This window comes from Bufo bufo, chromosome 6 (assembly GCF_905171765.1).
Source record: "Bufo bufo chromosome 6, aBufBuf1.1, whole genome shotgun sequence".
Classification (NCBI taxonomy): domain Eukaryota; kingdom Metazoa; phylum Chordata; class Amphibia; order Anura; family Bufonidae; genus Bufo; species Bufo bufo.
In genome coordinates, this window is record NC_053394.1 from 62,295,790 (window position 1) to 62,315,342 (window position 19,553).

A 19,553-nucleotide genomic window follows, 5' to 3' on the forward strand; every position below is an offset into this window, starting at 1 on the left:
GATGGACCACAGGTTCTCAATGGGGTTCAGATCAGGTGAACAAGGAAGCCATGTCATTAGATCTTCTTTTATACCCTTTCTTGCCAGCCACGCTGTGGAGTACTTGGACGCGTGTGATGGAGCATTGTCCTGCATGAAAATCATGTTTTTCTTGAAGGATGCAGACTTCTTCCTGTACCACTGCTTGAAGGTGTCTTCCAGAAACTGGCAGTAGGACTGGGAGTTGAGCTTGACTCCATCCTCAACCCGAAAAGGCCCCACAAGCTCATCTTTGATGATACCAGCCCAAACCAGTACTCCCCTCCACCTTGCTGGCGTCTGAGTCGGACTGGAGCTCTCTGCCCTTTACCAATCCAGCCACTGGCCCATCCATCTGGCCCATCAAGACTCACTCTCCTTTCATCAGTCCATAAAACCTTAGAAAAATCAGTCTTGAGATATTTCTTGGCCCAGTCTTGACGTTTCAGCTTGTGTGTCTTGTTCAGTGGTGGTCGTCTTTCAGCCTTTCTTACCTTGGCCATGTCTCTGAGTATTGCACACCTTGTGCTTTTGGGCACTCCAGTGATGTTGCAGCTCTGAAATATGGCCAAACTGGTGGCAAGTGGCATCTTGGCAGCTGCACGCTTGACTTTTCTCAGTTCATGGGCAGTTATTTTGTGCCTTGGTTTTTCCACACGCTTCTTGCGACCCTGTTGACTATTTTGAATGAAACGCTTGATTGTTCGATGATCACGCTTCAGAAGCTTTGCAATTTTAAGAGTGCTGCATCCCTCTGCAAGATATCTCACTATTTTTGACTTTTCTGAGCCTGTCAAGTCCTTCTTTTGACCCATTTTGCCAAAGGAAAGGAAGTTGCCTAATAATTATGCACACCTAATATAGGGTGTTGATGTCATTAGACCACACCCCTTCTCATTACAGAGATGCACATCACCTAATATGCTTAATTGGTAGTAGGCTTTCGAGCCTATACAGCTTGGAGTAAGACAACATGCATAAAGAGGATGATGTGGTCAAAATACTCATTTGCCTAATAATTCTGCACTCCCTGTACATTCAGCATGCATGAAATATCGCTAAAAGCACATGCAGTGAAGGAGGACCCACACCGTCCTTGATTAGCCGCGAGGACCTGTCACCTCTCCTGACTTGCTTATTTTAATAAATACTTGTGTTCCTCAAGAAGTAACTTCTGGATAATATTTTCTTCCATTCCATGTTGTTCAATACAGCAGCAACCTATTCCACAGCTCTGTATAGAAATTGTCACTCACATTGTAATTTCAGACTTATTCAGTAGGGAGGTAACTAACCTGTCACTCAGTTTTTGGGTGTGGGAGGAAACAGAAGAACCTGGAGAAAACCCCCATAAACATGGGGAGAACATACAATCTCCATGTGGATGTTGTCTGTCCTTGATCGGATTTGAACCAAAAATCAAGTAACTAAAGTCTTCAGGACACATTTGTCTTAAATGTTATAGGACCTAGGACAGCTCTCTTGTAATAATAGAGGAACTAGTGGGCTACTGACCTTATGTGGTGCCCCTCTCGTATCTTCTGAGGGAGCCTCCTTGGCCGGTCAGCAGTACATACTGTAAAGCTGCATTTAGATGCTGTAAGAGCAGCCGATTGTTGGGAAGGAAGCGCTCCTCCCGGACAATCGGCTGCTCATTAATTGGAGGTGAAGCGCTGCTCGATCCCCTCCACAGTATGAGGATGAATGATGGCTACTGCTATCGCTCATGCCCATACAAAATCATTGTCCCTGGGTAGCAGAATGCTGTTTAGACCGCATAATCTGCTGCCCAGAAATGATGATCAAGTTGTCTGCACCTCAGGTCATTTCACCCGATGAACAAGCGTACCTTTATGTGGCACCTTTACACGTGCTGATTATTGGGAACGAACATTTGTAGGAATGCTCGTTACAGGTAATCGGCCTGAATATCGGGCCGCGTAAATTTTGCTTGAGTGTTCATGATTAGCATCTTCCCATATCTCAAGAAGGAATGAGAAGATATAATATAGGTACCATCTTGCTCATTGTAAGATGATGGTCAATGGATAAACACTACGGGGGACATTTATCATTTGCGGTTGTTTTTGTGTCAGTTTTATGTCTGTCTTTGCTTTGTGTACCTGCACGAAATTGATGAAGTGGTGCGCTTTATATATGACATGTGCAAAGTGGTTTACACCTACATGAGTTAAAGTACACCAGGGGCTTGCCTGGCATATGTTACGACTTTTGCAAAAGACGCACATAGTAGATAAGCCATAATCCAGGTGTAATCTCACTTTTAGCTCTTGGGCTATTTTCACGTTAGCATTTTTTGCAGATCCATCATGGATCTGCAAAAAACGCTTCTGTTACCATAATACAACAGCATGCACCCGTCATGAACGGATCAGGTTGTATTATGTCTTCTATAGCCATGACGGATTCGTCATGAACACCATTAAAAGTCAGAGAAAACGGATCCGTCCCCATTGACTTACATTTTGTGCCAGGATGGTGCAGCACATGGCGGACAGAAAAACGCTGCAGGCAGCCTCCAGAGCGGAATGGAGACTGATCGGAGGCAAACCGATGCATTCTGAGCGGATCCTTTTCCATTCAGAATGCATTAGGGCAAAACTGATCCGTTTTGGACCGCTTGTGAGAGCCCTGAACAGATCTCACAAACGGAAAGCCAAAACGCCAGTGTGAAAGTAGCCTTACTTGCAGAAAACGGTGGACTTGGCATGACATTTGACATTTTTAAGCCACAAAACTGACGTATCTGATTTGATAAATGACCCTTTATGTTTATTACCCTAAGTCATGTTTCCCTTTGGAAGTTGGTATGATGCACCATGGGGTTTTCCTGCTTATATACATTTCCAGAAAGGTGTATTATACTTTTTAGTGTTGCTGTATAGACCACTGTGGGGCCAGAATGACAGTAACAGAAGAACTTTCTAAAAAGTTTTATTTTCTCCTGTAATAACTTCAACTTTTTCATCTGTCTGCCGAAGAAAGAAAAACAAAGTGTTTGTTAGAATTTCTCTTGACAACCAATTTGTCAGCCTATACATTTATTTCATTATCATTGCGGAGAAAATAGGAGCCGGAGCTTATTTAATGGAGCAGTACATTAAACTAAAATGCACTAGTTGTTCCATTAAATCAAAATGACACAGCCATTAGGTATCTCAGACATTTTACATTGTAATTAAATGAACTGTGGACCATTGATTTTTCTTGTTTTTCTTTTTTCTTTCTTCGTTTTTCGTTCTCTGCCTACATTGATAGCGATCTGCGGGAGGCACGGTGGTTGTAATAACCATTTTCTTTGCGTTGTTATTGCCCCTGCATTCCTTATGACGGGGGTTCCACTGAGTCGGAGACGTGTGATTTTAGCAAGAAACCTTGATTCTCATGGTAGATTAGCTAGTCTTGTTTTACCAGAGGAGTTGTGGCAGCTAGTAGTCAATTTCCAAAAAGTAACAGGGACCTCTGGAAACATGTTCTTGCCGACGGTGTCTCTTTAGGATAGATATTTCAGTAACATAGATGCCATAAACTGTGAATGGCCTTATATGAAGTAGCTACCACAGGTCTCTATGGTAGACGCTGTTCACACAGGCTTTATAGCTTGCAGGAGTCTTCCATCTCCACCGTAAACGTGCATGCGACCATATATGTTTATTTCAATGGAAGAGGATAATAAGGGACTGCCGGACACGTCTTCAGCAGCCTTTCTTCCACAGCAGCAAAGGATTGGGCATGTTGTCATATCTACCATCAGGATATCTGTCAGACCAGATCGTTGGCCGCTCCTGATTTTGTAAAGGAGTTTTCCAGGATTATTACTCCAATCACTCCGTTCCTGGCTCAGTCTGGTGTTCTTCCAGTCCCAAGTCTCTTTACTTTTTGGCCAGAATACAAATAGGGTCATGTGTGCTGCTGAAGCCAATACCGCCCTCAGCGGACAAATGGGTTGTGTGCTGCTGAAGCCAATGCTGCCCTCAGCGGACAAATGGGTTGTGTGCTGCTGAAGCCAATGCTGCCCTCAGTGGAGACAGGGTCATGTGAGCTGCTGCAGCCAGTGGCTGCTCTCGGCAGAAACAGGGACACAAGCCGCATGTGGCTGTTGGATCATATGGTGCTTGGGCACACATCACCGTAGAGGCAAGTCATTGGCCTCAGCAGTGCACTTAAACCCATCCTTACCCCGTCTGGAATTAAACAGACCGGGGACTGTAAGATTGCCAACTGGAGCCATGATGCTGGAACGGAGCAGGTAATTATGAGTTTTTCTGCAGGTATCACACACTGCTGGGGCTTGATATAAGCAGCCATAATCCTGGAAAAGGATAATAATCTTTTTCCGATTCTGAGATTCCCTAAAGACTTGCTCTGAAAAGTGTACAGATATGCCCAGTCCGTCCAACCCATGATGAGTATTGTGGGCATCTCCCGTTCCACTACAATTTTTGACCCCAACAACATTAGAAAATATTGAGTCCATGGGGCAAAATGTTTGTTTCAGGTTGTAGATTTCATTTGGACGGCTGTATTCACTGCTACATATGGTCCACATAAGCAAATGCCAGCAACTCTTAGGTACGCAGACCTTCCTCGAGCTGCATATGTATAGAAATCAGTAATGGTTTGAAGTGGAAATATGAAGTATTGTGCTGCATTATTGATTTTTTTTTTTTTTTACGTTTCTTAATTCAGGGGAAAGTTGCCCAAACTGCGTGCATGTCGGCCTGCAAGCATCTCTCTACATCGCTTACACAAATGCTGCTGGACAGTGAGCTGAAGCAGATCAGTATGGGAGCCATTCAGCAATTCAACCTAGATGTTATCCAGTGTGAATGTGAGTATAATCACAAGTTCTGATCTCGGCACTAACATGGGACATTTTGCATCCAATTGCTAAATGCATATCATGAGTTTCCAGTAATAATATACAGACATTGTCCAGGATCACTCTGGGTAAGGATACACTGTGTTATGCCTAGTGAAGGCCTGAGGGGCAGTGCATGACACCAGGATTTAAAGAATACCACAGAGAGATTTAGAGAATCCTAGGGTCCTGTGTTAATCCCTCAGAATCTGCTGTCCGGCCGACAACATGTACCCCATAAAAAACCCTCTCCAACCCCCGATCTGCCCATGCTGCTACCCCATTCCCAGCCAGGACTAAGAAGTGACTTGGTCCCTTGACTGCTGCGGCCAATCACTGGTCTCAGTCTCATCTGCCTATGCTACATCCCTTTGGGCACTGGAAGTGGCCAGGAATGGGGCACAGAGGACTGGTGAGTGTATATTTTTTGTTGTGGTGCACACATGACGGACAACCCCCTTTAACACAGGATATATAAGTTTTGCACACAGCTGAGCTGCAGTAAGCCATCATACGAAACTACACAGTGGACGGAGCCAGACGGTTTCTGGCTCTGACGGTGGTCCAAAAATCTGATATTGATGACCGATCTTCAGATCACGTTCTAGTACCGCAGAAATGTGGAGTCATTGGATGCTGGTAACTTACGTCATGAGTCACTCGCTTTTTTAGTTTGACATCACAGTCAACAAGTCAAATTGTTCATGATCGACTTCCTCAGATGAGATATCAATTCATATGTGCATGATATCTGTCATTTTGGGGTAGTATGATAGCTGGCAGTGTGAACATATTTGTTCAGCTATAAGTCTGTTTCTTTCGGGTTAGTCACATGGCTGTATTAAGGCTCAATGCAAGCTTTCTCACATCATTGACACTAAATGTACAGCTCCTGCACCATTTAATGCAGCATTTAATGTGCTAAGAGCCAAGAAGAAAACATTTTGGTGGCAATCTACTCTAGATATCACGGTTTATTAATCCGTATGGAATGAATCAAGGCAAAGTCTTGTACAGTAAGTGCAGTTTGAATCAGACCGAGAACAACATCTGCATGGAGTTTTTATGTTCTCCCCGTTTTTACATGGGTTTCCCCCCCACACTCCAAAGACATACAGGTAGGGAACTTAGTCATGTGAAAAAATTAGGACACCCTTTGAAAGCATGTGGTTTTTTGTAACATTTTTAATAAATGGTTATTTCATCTCCGTTTCAACAATACAGAGAGATTAAAGTAATCCAACTAAACAAAGAAAACTGAAGAAAAGTCTTTTCAAGATCTTCTGTAAATGTCATTCTACAAAAATGCCTATTCTAACTGAGGAAAAAGATAGGACACCCTCACATGTATTCCCTCTTAAATTGGCTCAGATCTCACACAGGTATATCACACCAGGTGCACATAATTAGTAGATCGTTACTCTGCATGTTGAATGAGGCTTGCCCTATTTAAACCTCAGACATTTAGTTTGGTGTGCTCCTGACTGTTGAAGTGAGAGTGAGCACCATGGTGAGAGCAAAAGAGCTGTCAGAGGACTTCAGAAAAAAGATTGTAGCAGCCTATGAGTCTGGGAAGGGATTTAAAAAGATCTCAAAAGATTTTGAAATCAGCCATTCCACTGTCCGGAAGATAGTCTACAAGTGGAGGGCTTTCAAAACAACTGCCAACATGCCCAGGACTGGTCGCCCCAGCAAGTTCACCCCAAGAGCAGACCGCAAGATGCTAAAAGAGGTATCCAAAAACCCTAAAGTGTCATCTCGAGAACTACAGCAGGCTCTGGCTACTGTTGATGTAGAAGTACATGCCTCTACAATCAGAAAGAGACTGTACAAGTTTAACTTGCATGGGAGGTGTGCAAGGAGGAAACCTTTGCTTTCCAAGAGAAACATCGAGGCCAGACTGACATTTGCCAGCGATAAAGTTGACAAAGACCAGGACTTCTGGAATAATGTTCTTTGGACAGATGAGTCCAAAATTGAATTATTTGGACACAACAGCAGAGGACATGTTTGGCGTAAACCAAACACAGCATTCCAAGAAAAGAACCTCATACCAACTGTGAAGCATGGAGGTGGAAGTGTCATGGTTTGGGGCTGCTTTGCTGCAGCAGTACCTGGTCAGCTCACCATCATAGAATCCACGATGAATTCTACTGTGTATCAGAAGGTGCTTGAAGAACATGTGAGACCATCAGTTAGAAAATTAAAGCTGAAGCGGAACTGGACCATGCAACATGACAATGACCCAAAACATACTAGTAAATCAACCAAAGATTGGCTGAAAAAGAAGAAATGGAGAGTCCTGGAATGGCCAAGTCAAAGTCCAGATTTGAATCCCATTGAGATGCTGTGGGGTGACTTGAAAAGGGCTGTACGTGCAAGAAACCCCTCAAACATCTCACAGCTGAAAAAGTTCTGCATTGAGGAGTAGGGTAAAATTTCCTCAGACCGATGTCGAAGACTGGTAGATGGCTACAAGAACCGTCTCACTGCAGTTATTTCAGCCAAAGGAGGTAACACTCGCTATTAGGGGCAAGGGTGTCCTATCTTTTTCCTCAGTTAGAATAGGCATTTTTGTAGAATGAAATTTACAGAAGATCTTGAAAAGACTTTTCTTCAGTTTTCTTTGTTTAGTCGGATTACTTTAATCTCTCTGTATTGTTGAAACGGAGATGAAATAACCATTTATTAAAAATGTTACAAAAAACCACATGCTTTCAAAGGGTGTCCTAATTTTTTCACATGACTGTAGATTGTGAGCGCCACTCGGGACAGCTTGATGGTAATGTCTGTAAAGCGCTGCTGAACATGTCAGCGCTATATAAGTGAGTAAAGTAAATAAATGATAATAAGTAAATGTTAAAGGGATTTTCCTAGAATTGGTAAAAAAAAGAAGCATCAAATGTAATTAAATAAACAAAAACAAACAGTATTCATCTCTGAAATCCCCTAATGACCCATTGCTGATGTCCTCATGATTGACTGAGCAGTTATTTCCTGTGGTTTGAGAGGGACCAGGAAGTAGAGACCATCAAAGGACCATAAGCATTGTCAGGGTATTGGTAACGTATGGCTTAATTTATTATTTTACACCTTTCTGAGACTTTAAGAAATGTAATCCCCTTAAAGAGGACCTTTCATGGGTTTAGACTTTATAAACAAAGTATCAGGGTATGTAGGGCATACAGCAAGGATCTAATAGCGCTTACTGTTTTTTCTGGGCGCCACTCCGTTTGCCCGCTGTGGCCCCCGTTAAATTCTCCCGCCCTGTATGCTAATTTTCGCTACGGTACAGGGAGGAGGAGACTGCCCTGTTTCTCAATGGTCGTCTCCTTCTCGCTACTTTCTAAACTAAGTATCAGGGTATGTAGGGCATACAGCAAGGATCTAATAGCGCTTACTGTTTTTTCTGGGCGCCACTCCGTTTGCCCGCTGTGGCCCCCGTTAAATTCTCCCGCCCTGTATGCTAATTTTCGCTACGGTACAGGGAGGATGAGACTGCCCTGTTTCTCAATGGTCGTCTCCTTCTCGCTACTTTCTAAACTAAGTATCAGGGTATGTAGGGCATACAGCAAGGATCTAATAGCGCTTACTGTTTTTTCTGGGCGCCACTCCGTTTGCCCGCTGTGGCCCCCGTTAAATTCTCCCGCCCTGTATGCTAATTTTCGCTACGGTACAGGGAGGAGGAGACTGCCCTGTTTCTCAATGGTCGTCTCCTTCTCCCTGGCTGTGAGCTGTCCAATCGCAGCGGAGAACGTCACAGCCAGGGAGGAAAAAAAACCTCACCTTCTCCCTGGCTGTGAGGCGGGCGAACGGAGCGGCGCCCAGAAAAAATAGCAAGTGGTATTAGGTCCCCGCTGTATGCCCTACATACCCTGATACTTAGTTTAGAAAGTCTGGACCCATGAAAGGTCCTCTTTAAAGTTAATTTTGGAAGCTGTGGCCACCTCCTGGAGCGGTGGCTCCAAAGATACCAGCACAGCTCAGTGTGCCCAAGTAGAAACTGTGTGATCACTCAAGCTTCCTACACAAGTCATTGATGATATCCCTGACTAGGTAGTCAATGGTTCACACTTGGAGATGTCCATGAAGGATTCGTGTTTCGTCCACGTGTCTGATTTTTGCCCTCCATGTATCATCCATATTCCACGTACACTGCTATAGGGTAAAAATGACAGTAGTTTCTGAGGCATCTTCTACCAGTGGTCCATGAAAACCATGAACCAAACACAGATGGCATCCGTGTTGTGTTCATGATTTTCACAGACCCATAGACTATAATGTGCGTTAAGGATCCTTAATCACAGACATAAATAGGACATGCTTCCGTGTAGTCACCACAAATGTGTAAATACATATCAATGGATATGTGAGTCCATGGAGACCACAGGCAGCTCAGATCCACGATTTAGTGTGAAAGAGGCCTAAGACATTCTTTTCTTTCTTTTCTTTTTTTCCGTCATGGTGTTACTGCCCTGCCCATAAGACACGACTAGGTTTTAGAGAAGGAAAAAAATAAAAATATATATTTTTCATCATACCTCAGATCAGACCCCCAATATTAATCAGACCTCAGCTCAGAGCCCCAATGTTAATCAGACATCAGATCAGACCCCCAATGGTAATTAGCTCAGACCTGCAAAAAGACCTAATTTCAGAGCCAAAATGTTAATCAGACCCCCAAACAAACCTCAGATCAGACCCCCAATGTTAATAAGACCCCCAATCAGACTGCAGATCATACCCCCAATGTGAATAAGACCCCTAATCAGACCTCAGATCAGACACCCAATATTAATAAGACCCTCAGTCACACCTCAGATCAGTCCCCCAATATAAAGAGGTTATCCAAATCTGGAAAAACCCACCCACAATGCCCAAGCCCCTCATACAGAGAATACTTACCTCAGGGCTCGACAAATCCCAGGTCGCCATGGCGATCAGGAATTTGGTCCTGGCGCTTGGGTATTTGTCAGCCCGTTTTCAAAGGTGCCCGGGCGACACGTGTGGAGAGCTGGAGGGGGGCCCGTTCTGTCTGGAGGCAGCAGGAGTGGAGATGAGCGCCTCCATTGTGGAAGCGCTCATCTCCATATTCAGCTGTATCGCCGTCCTCAGGGCAGCGATATAGATGAATGGTGCGGAGGAGCAGGGGAGAGGCGTCTCCCTTGCCCGTTCCTCTGATAGGCTACAGGCACTAGGCCTGTAGCCTATCAGAGGCCGGTGCAGGTGGCGCAATTACGTCATCGCGCCACCTGAGCTGTACAGTGCGGGACACAGGCCGGAAGAGGCCTGCATCGCATCACTGACAGCAGCATAAGGTAAGTATATGAGTTTATTGTTTTTATTATTTATAGTATACTGTGGCAAGAAGGGGGGTGGGGGCCCTATATACTGGCACAATATGGGTGGGCGGGCACTATGGAGAAGAGGGGAAGCACTATGGGGCCCTATATACTGGCACAATATGGGGGGGCACTATGGAGAAGAGGGGAAGCACTATGGGGCTCTATATACTGGCACAATATGGGGGGGCGGGCACTATGGAGAAGAGGGGAAGCACTTTGGGGCCCTATATACTGGCACAATATGGGGGGGCACTATAGAGAAGAGGGGAAGCACTATGGTGGCCCTATATACTGGCACAACATGGGGGCGCACTATGGAGAAGAGGGGAATCACTATGGTGGCCCTATATACTGGCACAACATGCGGGGGCACTATTGAGAAGAAGGGAAGCACTATGGGGGCCCTATATACTGGCACATTATGGGGGGCACTATGGGGGCCCTATATACTGGCACATTATGGGGGGCACCATGGAGAAGAGGGGAAGGAGCACTATAGGGGGCATCTACTGGGGGCCCTATGTACTGGCATGCATTATTGGGGGGCTCTATGGAGAAGTGGGGGGGGGGAGCACTATGGGGGCATCTACTGGGGGCTTTATGACGAAGCTCCACCTGGCTCCTAACTTTTTTAGCTGGCTCCTAGATTCCAAGGAAATTTGTCAAGCTCTGGCTCACCTGGTCCCCAACACCTGTGTCCTCCCAGATCCCTCCGTGAACACCAATGCATCTCTCCAGTGTGCAGATCACTACATCCATCGACAGAGGCGTGCAGCCAATAGCAGACCGTGGCGGTGACCTGCCCCCTTGCGTCACGTGTGATGTCACACATGATGTGAGGGGAGCAGGTCACCGTTGCGGCCTGCTATTGGCTGCACAAACAGAACACCCCCAATCTCCCTGTTGCCGGGGAGATGCACCGACGGCTGTGGAGGGATCCGGGAAGACACAGGCGTACGGGGACCAGGTAGGTATTCTCTGTATAAAGGGCTCGGGCAATATGGGTGGGTTTTTCAGGTTTGGAGAACCCCATTAATGAGATGCCCAGTCAAACCTCAGATCAGACGCCAATGTTAATAAGACCCCCCAAACAGACCTCAGATCAGACCCCCAATGTTAATCAGACCTCAGGTCAGACAAAAAAAAATTAATCAACTCATCTGTTCTGGCCGCCACTTTTAGGTTCCAGCGCGCTTCCTGCCATGCTGGGACCGGACTTGCACAGCATGAGGTCACAGAACGCGCCTGCGTCCTGTTCACAGTGTGCCGCGCTGGCAGACCTCAGAGCAGCGAGTACACAGCCGGCACAGGGAATGCTGTACTCACCGCTCCCCAGTTCTACACGCAAGGCAGTGAATACATTTTGGCAAAAATTGAAAATGATAGAAAGGTTTACCTTCCCTTACACCTTGTTTCTTGAGGAAATGTGAGTTGGATTTTCCTCAGAGTAAAAACCTTTTTTTAAACCAAGTAATAAGGTTGGGGATAACTGGTCTTAAGAGAACAAATGCAGAGACCGAAGAACACCTTAAGAAGACAAGATATACAACAGTCTGCAGTTTGAGAAAGATTTTGAGTTGGGTCATTAGGTAGTACACAACTGCCAGCAGAAAAGGGTGAATTAGGCAAAACAAGAGACACTTTGGACGGCAGATGACTGAAAGGCAGTATTATAGATGGAAGAGTCTAATCTTGAGGTGTTTGGAACAAAGAGAAGAACATACATGAGATGTAGATCAAATGAATGGATCCTGGAGGGTAGAGATTTAATAGCTTCTGCTGAGCCTGAGGGGGAAATTCAAGGGTGTGGAGCTGCCTTGGTGCTGGAGGGAGATTTACATAAAGTACACCAAGTAATGGATCAGAAAGATCACTGTTCTGTTTTATAATGTCATACCTGTGATCAGCACATGATTGATATTTCTAAGCTATTCAAAACTATGCATGTGGAGACTATGTGGAGTACGGTCTTTGTTGACGCGCATTAAGACCATCTGCCTTGTGTAGTCACTCTTCATGCCGTTGAAGCTCTTACCTCTGAAGGTTTCCTGTGGTATCTGGCACCAAGGCATTAGCTGCAAGGAAGTCTGTCTGGAGTCCTGCAGTTCATAGTGCTTAATCAAGGTCACAAGGGTCTTCATGGATCGGACTTGTTTTCCCACACACCCCGCAGATGCTTGATCGCATAGAGAGCTAGGGATCTAGAGGCCATTTCATCACCTTGAACCCTTGGTCATGTCTCTCAAACCATTCTCTAATAAATCTTCGCAATGTGTTAGGGCACATTACCCTGTGGATAGAGGCCACTGCCAGTAGGGAATACATCTATCATGAAGGAGCATACTTGCTCTGCAACGATGTTTAGGTAGGTGGTACGTGTCAGAGTAACATCCACAGCAGAACATTATGATCACGCCTGCCTGGTCCTGTCAATCAAAGTGCATAGTGCGCGGCAGCTGCAGAGAGAGCAGAGCCTCTAGGTGTAATGGCAACGCCCCTGTTGCTCCTACAGGCTCATTTGCATATAATAAAACATAATATTTCTCAGTAATGCAGACACATATGAACATAGGACCAACACAGACGTCTTCAGCTGCCAAGCGCCCATGTAACAGGTCAGCCAGTGTCATAGGGACAAATCTGCTGACAGATGCCCTTTAAGGTAGGTACTAACCACTGCATACTGGGAATACCCCACAAGACCTTCCATTTTAGAGGCGCTCTGACCAAGTCATCTTTGCCCCACTAAGATCCTTACGCTTGCCTATTCCTGCTTCCAACACATCCTTTTCAAGAACTGATCATTCACCTGTTGCCTAATATAGCCCACCCCTTGACGGGTACTTTTGGTGTAGCCAGTTTTATGGCGGTCTACTATTTGGTGCAGGGTTCCCTTGCAGCACTGGACTCCATGGGCAACATCTGCATTGAGTTTGTATGTTTTCTCTGCTCATAAATGGGTTTCCTCGGAGTAACTAAGATTTTCGTCACCTTACAAAAACATACTTAGGGGTCAATGGCTGCCCTATGAAAATTGGGCCTAGTGTATTGAAGTAGACATCAGGACTTTGCTGTATTTATATAGCGCTGACTCACATACCTCCTTTATGTTTTTTACAGTATGCGGAGCCCCTGGGACAATTTTTTTTTACTTGCACTTCAAATATTAAATATTAGCATAAATCATTGGATTATTGATTAAGGTCCAAATTGCACCAAATAACGAAGTTCTGGTGTAATATACAGATAGAAACCATACAGATAGTTTAGTAAGGAGTAATTTAGTAAAGTTATTAATGCACATTTATTCCCAGATCAAAACAAGGGACAAAGGATTAAAGAGGGACATGGATCGAAAAGAGGAACGCTTGGGAGGCACGCTTTACCTTAAGGGGGATCATGTACAAATAGTCATAAATAACATAGCAGCAAACAAATCGACAATTAAAATAAGAGGAATGAGGCCCTGCTCACAAGAGCTTACAATCTATGAGGCGATGGGGGTGACACAAAAGATAAAAAGTGCTTGTTTTGTACAATGGTCCGGCCTTCTTAACACAATAGAGGAGTAGATATCATGGCATGAGCTTCTGAACATGCCAGGTTCTGCTCCCACTCCTCAGGTATATGATTAATACCTGTGCAAGCGCTCCCCATCTGTTTGTTGTACACTAAACTCGATAATACACGGAGTGTCATTGTGCTTATTCTCCAAGGGAACGCTCCTCGTGTCATTCTGATCCATAGTAGACGTGTCAGGTTTTCTACAGGCATCACACTAATGAATTGTGCCACAAAGGGAATGTAGATATAGTATATGGGACAGCCTAGGGAGTATCGTCATCTACACGCTCCAGAGTTTTCCCGACAGTGCCATTGGCCTGTCATGATATCAGCACGTTGCGTGCCCTCGTTAGACATGTGTTTCCAGACAGACTGGCGACTCTTGTGGTCAACAATTGGGGTTAGAGGCCACGAGGAGCGGGTGGAAGAGGCATTTACTGAACCGTCAACAAATATTTAGGATTTTTTTTAATTTTTTTTTTACATATGGTTACTTATTAATGTCAGCAAGTTTGCTTCTTGACTAATGACCAGAATTACACATATATTAAGAACGCTTTTAGAAATATACTGAGAAATTTGCTTAAGGCCTCATGCACACGGCCGTATTTTGCATCAGTGTCCGATCTGCATTTTATTGCGGATTGCACATGGACCCATTCATTAGTGTGGGTCAGCAAAATAAGCGGACAGCAGACGGATGTCGTGTATGTGCTCTCTGCATCTGTATGTCTGTTCCGCATAGTGCGGACAAAATCAGTCATTTCTAGTAATGAGAGTGAGAAAAATGCGTATTGCACACAGAAGGTATCCGTATTTTGCAGGACCGCAGTACGGACACGGTTGTGTGCAGGAGACTTTAAGGGGTTCACCAACTAATTGAAAACTTTTTTTTAACCCAGCTTTCTGCTTCTCTGGGGGACTTTCTTAACTTTCCGTGAGTCACATGACTTGCACTGCAAGTAGCTCTTGTTAAGGCCTCCTGCACACAAACGTGTTCGCCCCGTGGTTGTGCTGCGGTCCGCAAAATGTGGGCCGCAATGCACGAACACTGCCCGTGGGGCAGCCGCAGTGGATCGCGGACCCATTCACTTTAATGGGTCCGCGATCCGGCCGTTCCGCAAAAAGATAGGACATGTTCTATCTTTTTTGCGGAACGGAAGTACGGGACGAAACCCCACGGAAGCACTCCGTAGTGCTTCCGTAGGGTTCCGTTCCGTGCTTCCATTCTGCATCTCCGGATTGAAGTGAATAGGTCCGCATCCGTGATGCGGAATGCACACGGAACGGTGCCCGTGTATTGCATCGTGTGCAGGAGGCCTAACCTGCACGAAAATTAGTCCTCCACATATAGCCCCAGAGATAAGTATAGTATGTAATATCCCCACGAGTGCATTCTCCACTGTCTAGAGAGAGATTCTATGAATTTAGGAGTAGGGATGAATAAATGAATGACCACTTCACAGTAAGATCCCTACACCTGTACTAAGAGGGGGAAGGAAGCAGGGAAGCTACTGAGCATGTTAGTCCACCTCTGAATGCAGGACAAGGTGGACCAGAAGAATAAACAGCAGGGGGCGCTACCACAGATGAAAATGTAATGTACATAAAAAAAATAAAAAAGAGCACTACTTTTATTGGATGTCTTCTGCAGTAGTACTCCCATTCATTGCATAGTAATACATTTCATGGAGTAACCCCTTTAAGGAAGACCAGCAGCATTCCTGACATGTCTGCTCTAGTAATTTTTTTGTATCCCCCATAAAATGACAATTCTGGACCTTCTTTTCTTATAACTCTGTGTTGACTGTTGTTCCTCCTAGAATTCTATGAATAAGTCAGCAGCAGTGATTGGAAAGCGTCAGTCCGTGTAGGGACCCTCCAACTGGTAACTGTCAACTGTTTATTGAGATATTTGTAGGAGGAATAACCAAGGGAAAAGATAAACCAGAATTGTCGCTTTATGGGGAATACACTGATGTCTACTCTCCTGACGTGTGTGTTACTACAAGTCCTCTTTAAATAATACACCGAAAAGCCCTATTCCAAAATACAGATCTGAACCTAAATCCACTAATGATTCAACAAAAAGTCAAAAACGAATTCAGTTTGTTATTATGGTTAGAGCAAAGGTTTATTCATATAGATGACCTATCTTTAGGATAAGTCATCAATATCACATCGTCGGGGGTCCCGGGTGTTTGAAGACAAAGCAGTGCTCGTATGAGTGCGGCTTCCTCTTCATTGTTTACCTGCTCGCCGTCGACGTCACAGCAGCGAGCAGGTGTACCTACAAGAAGCCGACCCATAGACGTGAATGAGGATGGCTTCTTGTAGGTACACCTGCTCGCTGCTGTGAACAGTGAGAAGAAGGCAGCGCTCATACGAGCACGGCCTTCTCTTCAAACAGCTGATCGGTGGGGGTGCTGAGAGTTGGACCACCGCTGATTTGATATTGATGCCCTAACCTTAGAATAGGTTATCAATGTGAACAAAGCGGACAGCCCCTTTAATTACTTTTTTACACCTGTAAACACATTGTGCGGCACAGTGCTGAGCTGGGGTCCTGAAATAAAATATGGCAATGTCTATATTGAGCTTGTATGTTCTTAAGCACATACAGGTTTATTATCTGCCTAGTATTGCTGGTGAAAACTTTTCAGCTTGAAAATATCTTCTTAAGAGAGGAATCCTATGAGTATTATATTCCTTATGTATGACATATATTCAATAGTTTACATTCAAGGAGAGCCAGGAAGACCGCTATGGGACATACAGAGAGGGTCGTACGTCTCAAGATGGTCCCAATTTTCCTGGATATTTGTCCAGAAGTTTTGTTCCAGCACCCTAATTAACTATCAAAAGCCAAATTTATTATCACTTCATTAAAAACATAGGTTCCACGTGCAACCTACAGTACTGCTTACGCGTTTCAAAACCCAAATTTTTTTTAATCATAGCCTAAAGTACTGCACCGCGTATGGTTATGTTATATGACCGTATCTGGTGTAGTACATTCGGTTCTGATTAAGAAACCTTCAGGTTTCGAAATGCAGAAGCCATTCTGTGGAAATTGTTTCCTTGCCCCCTTCAAATAAAAAAGATAAGGAATCGGAGCCGATCTCTGATGTTGTGAATGTATTGATTTCCTGGGTATGGGTACTTTCTGATTAGTAACATTCCTGGACATAAATTTAAATGGAGAACCCCTAAAACAACAATAACACCTTGCAAAAATATTGAAAAATATGTCTTAAGGTCTCATGCACACCATTGTTGTCCGTCTGTCCGCAATACACGGGCACCGCCCGTGTGCTCACTGCATCACTGATGCGGGCCCATTTGAATGGGTCTGCAATCTGGAAGGTCGGTGCGGAACGGAGGCACCATAGGGATCTTACTGTGAAGAAACCATAAGGGTTTCTCTCCGAGCCTCCACACCACAAAAAAAAAAAAAGAACATGTTCTACTTTTTTGCAGTGCGGACGAATCACGGACCAATTCAGGTTGAATGGGTCTGCATCCGTCGCGGCAGCTGCACCGCTGTTGCCCGTGCATTGGGGACTGCAAATTGCGTCTACCAATGCATGGAACAGCCGAACAACGGCCGTGTGCATGAGCCCTTATTAGTATATTTAGAGAATAAAATCACAATGAGTATATTGTAGCAGACATCCACCCACATAGACATAAGAGGGTGCCATTATGAGTCGGTAGTAATTTGTCAATTCTGCTCAGGGGCGAATTGGGAACTTAAAAGTGGCCCAGGAAAAAATACTAAAAGTGACCCCGTTTTGTAGTCTGGTCCAAATTGATGGAGGCGGGGCCATATTGCATTATACCACCCCAACAGAGCAAAATACCACAGTCCCTCACAAAATACTGCCCCCATCAGCATAAAATACTTGCCGAAAAACTTACACTGGCCAGCCGTGAGGAGGGCTCAGGTGGGCCCTTGGGCATTGGCCCACTGGGAAATTTGCCTGTAAGGTCTATGGCCAATCCGTCTCTGATTCTGCTATAACTTGTAACATGTACTAAAAATGCACAGGCCTAAATAATATCCAAAATATTGTGATGAAAGTATACCAAAAAACAGCTAAATGATGTAATCCGATGAGTTAAGATGAAATGAAATACTGACCCCCCAACACGTTTCGCCCAGCGGGTTCTTCTAGGTCCGGGCTTTTTTTGTACAAGTTATACCAGTTATAGCAGCATTGACAAATTACTACCGACTCACGATGTCTATGTGGGTGGATGTCTGCTAAAATATATTTGTGATACATACTTTTTCAGTGTATTCAGAGAAATATATTTTTCCATGGTTTTATTATTATTGTTTTAGGAGTCCTCAGTTCATATTATACACCTTCTCTAATTGGCTTTAACAGTGAGCCCACTTTAGTTGGTGTTTTTGTTTTTAACAATGCCTTCTGTCCCCTCCTCACCCTGAATAAGATGATCACAGAGTGACCCACTGCTAGTATCGACTTAACAGCGGTCAGTTGGAGAACGTTTTCTCTGCAGCGCCACAACGGAGAAATAAAGCTTTACATGACGGCCATTGAAAACAATAGGCTGTCCATGTAATACATGGATATGTTCCTCCAGAGAGGCACCCTTTCAAGCCATGATCTGCTGTGGTTAAATGGGTTTCCTGGGATCCATATGCATTTTCCACTAATTGTCAGATCCTACTATCCTCGTGCATAGACCTCAGTAAAACATATTTTTTTTTATTTTTTATTGATTTTCGCTGGTCTCCTCTAGTCCCCGATGTCAACGCTGTGGCCTTGGATGTTTACAGCCAGATCATCCTGTTAGGCTGTTCAGCGCTTCAGCTGCTAATCAGGACGTAGGCGCAGTAGAAGCCTGAAGCTGCGCATGCGCCAGAGAAGTGCTGTTTCTCCACCAGATCTTCCAGGCAGCAATGTATGTGTCTGGGTCAGAAGAGAAGACCCATCAGGGGGACCGGCACCTAAGTGGAAGTATAGGAATAGCTACTCTTTTCCCAGGTACAATACATGTTGAATTTGTAGAATTGGCCCGGAGAGCCCCTTTAGTGGATGGAGGTTCCCAACATTAATTCAGAATGTCCTCATAACCTAAACCTATTAGAATATCGTGTCAATGTGATACAAAAACGTAATGAGGAAAAGAAGGAACACTGTGCTTACTGCTCATGAAGAGCCAAAACGAAGCCAATAAATGGAAAATTCCAGGCAATTTCTGACTCGTACGCCTAGTCAACATGTGACGGCTTTATACTGCTGCTTCATTAAAAAATATAAAAAATCTATCTTATGAAGCGCTAATTGACACATGACTGATTGTCAATGGCCAGATGGGAACATTCTGAACATCCTGAAGCTCCGAGACAAATAACATCTTTCAGTATCAGCAGTATGTTTCAATAATTGCCGTTAATTGGGAATACCGAGGCTCCTGCAGATGTACCAACCTCGAACGTTCCACATTATCTACCCCTATCACCCTACGAAGAGTCAGGAAGAGCAAAATACAATGAAGAGCTTGGTATTGTTCTAATGACAGTTCATTGTAGAGCAAGAAGATTGTCACACAGGAGCAGATCCCGGATCTGAAAGCTGCTTTTATTGTTGGGTTTCATTCATAAGGTCTGTCAGGCACATTCAGTGCATCCCTGTGTTCCTCGTGATTTATAACCTTTCTCATCGGCCTCCTCCAGCTTTTCTCCTTTGACATTTTGGGATTAATGGCTA

At 44.5% G+C, this 19,553-nt stretch overlaps 1 protein-coding gene across 2 annotated transcripts in view; it reads left to right on the forward strand.

The window, feature by feature from the left end:
* EXOC6 (exocyst complex component 6) overlaps positions 1 to 19,553 on the forward strand; it is a 231,443-nt gene that overhangs the window by 150,019 nt on the left and 61,871 nt on the right. For both annotated transcript variants that reach the window (XM_040436335.1, XM_040436336.1), the window contains exon 19: positions 4,729 to 4,870. In XM_040436335.1, coding sequence (XP_040292269.1) covers positions 4,729 to 4,870 — 142 coding nt within the window. The remainder of the gene's footprint in view (positions 1 to 4,728; positions 4,871 to 19,553) is intronic.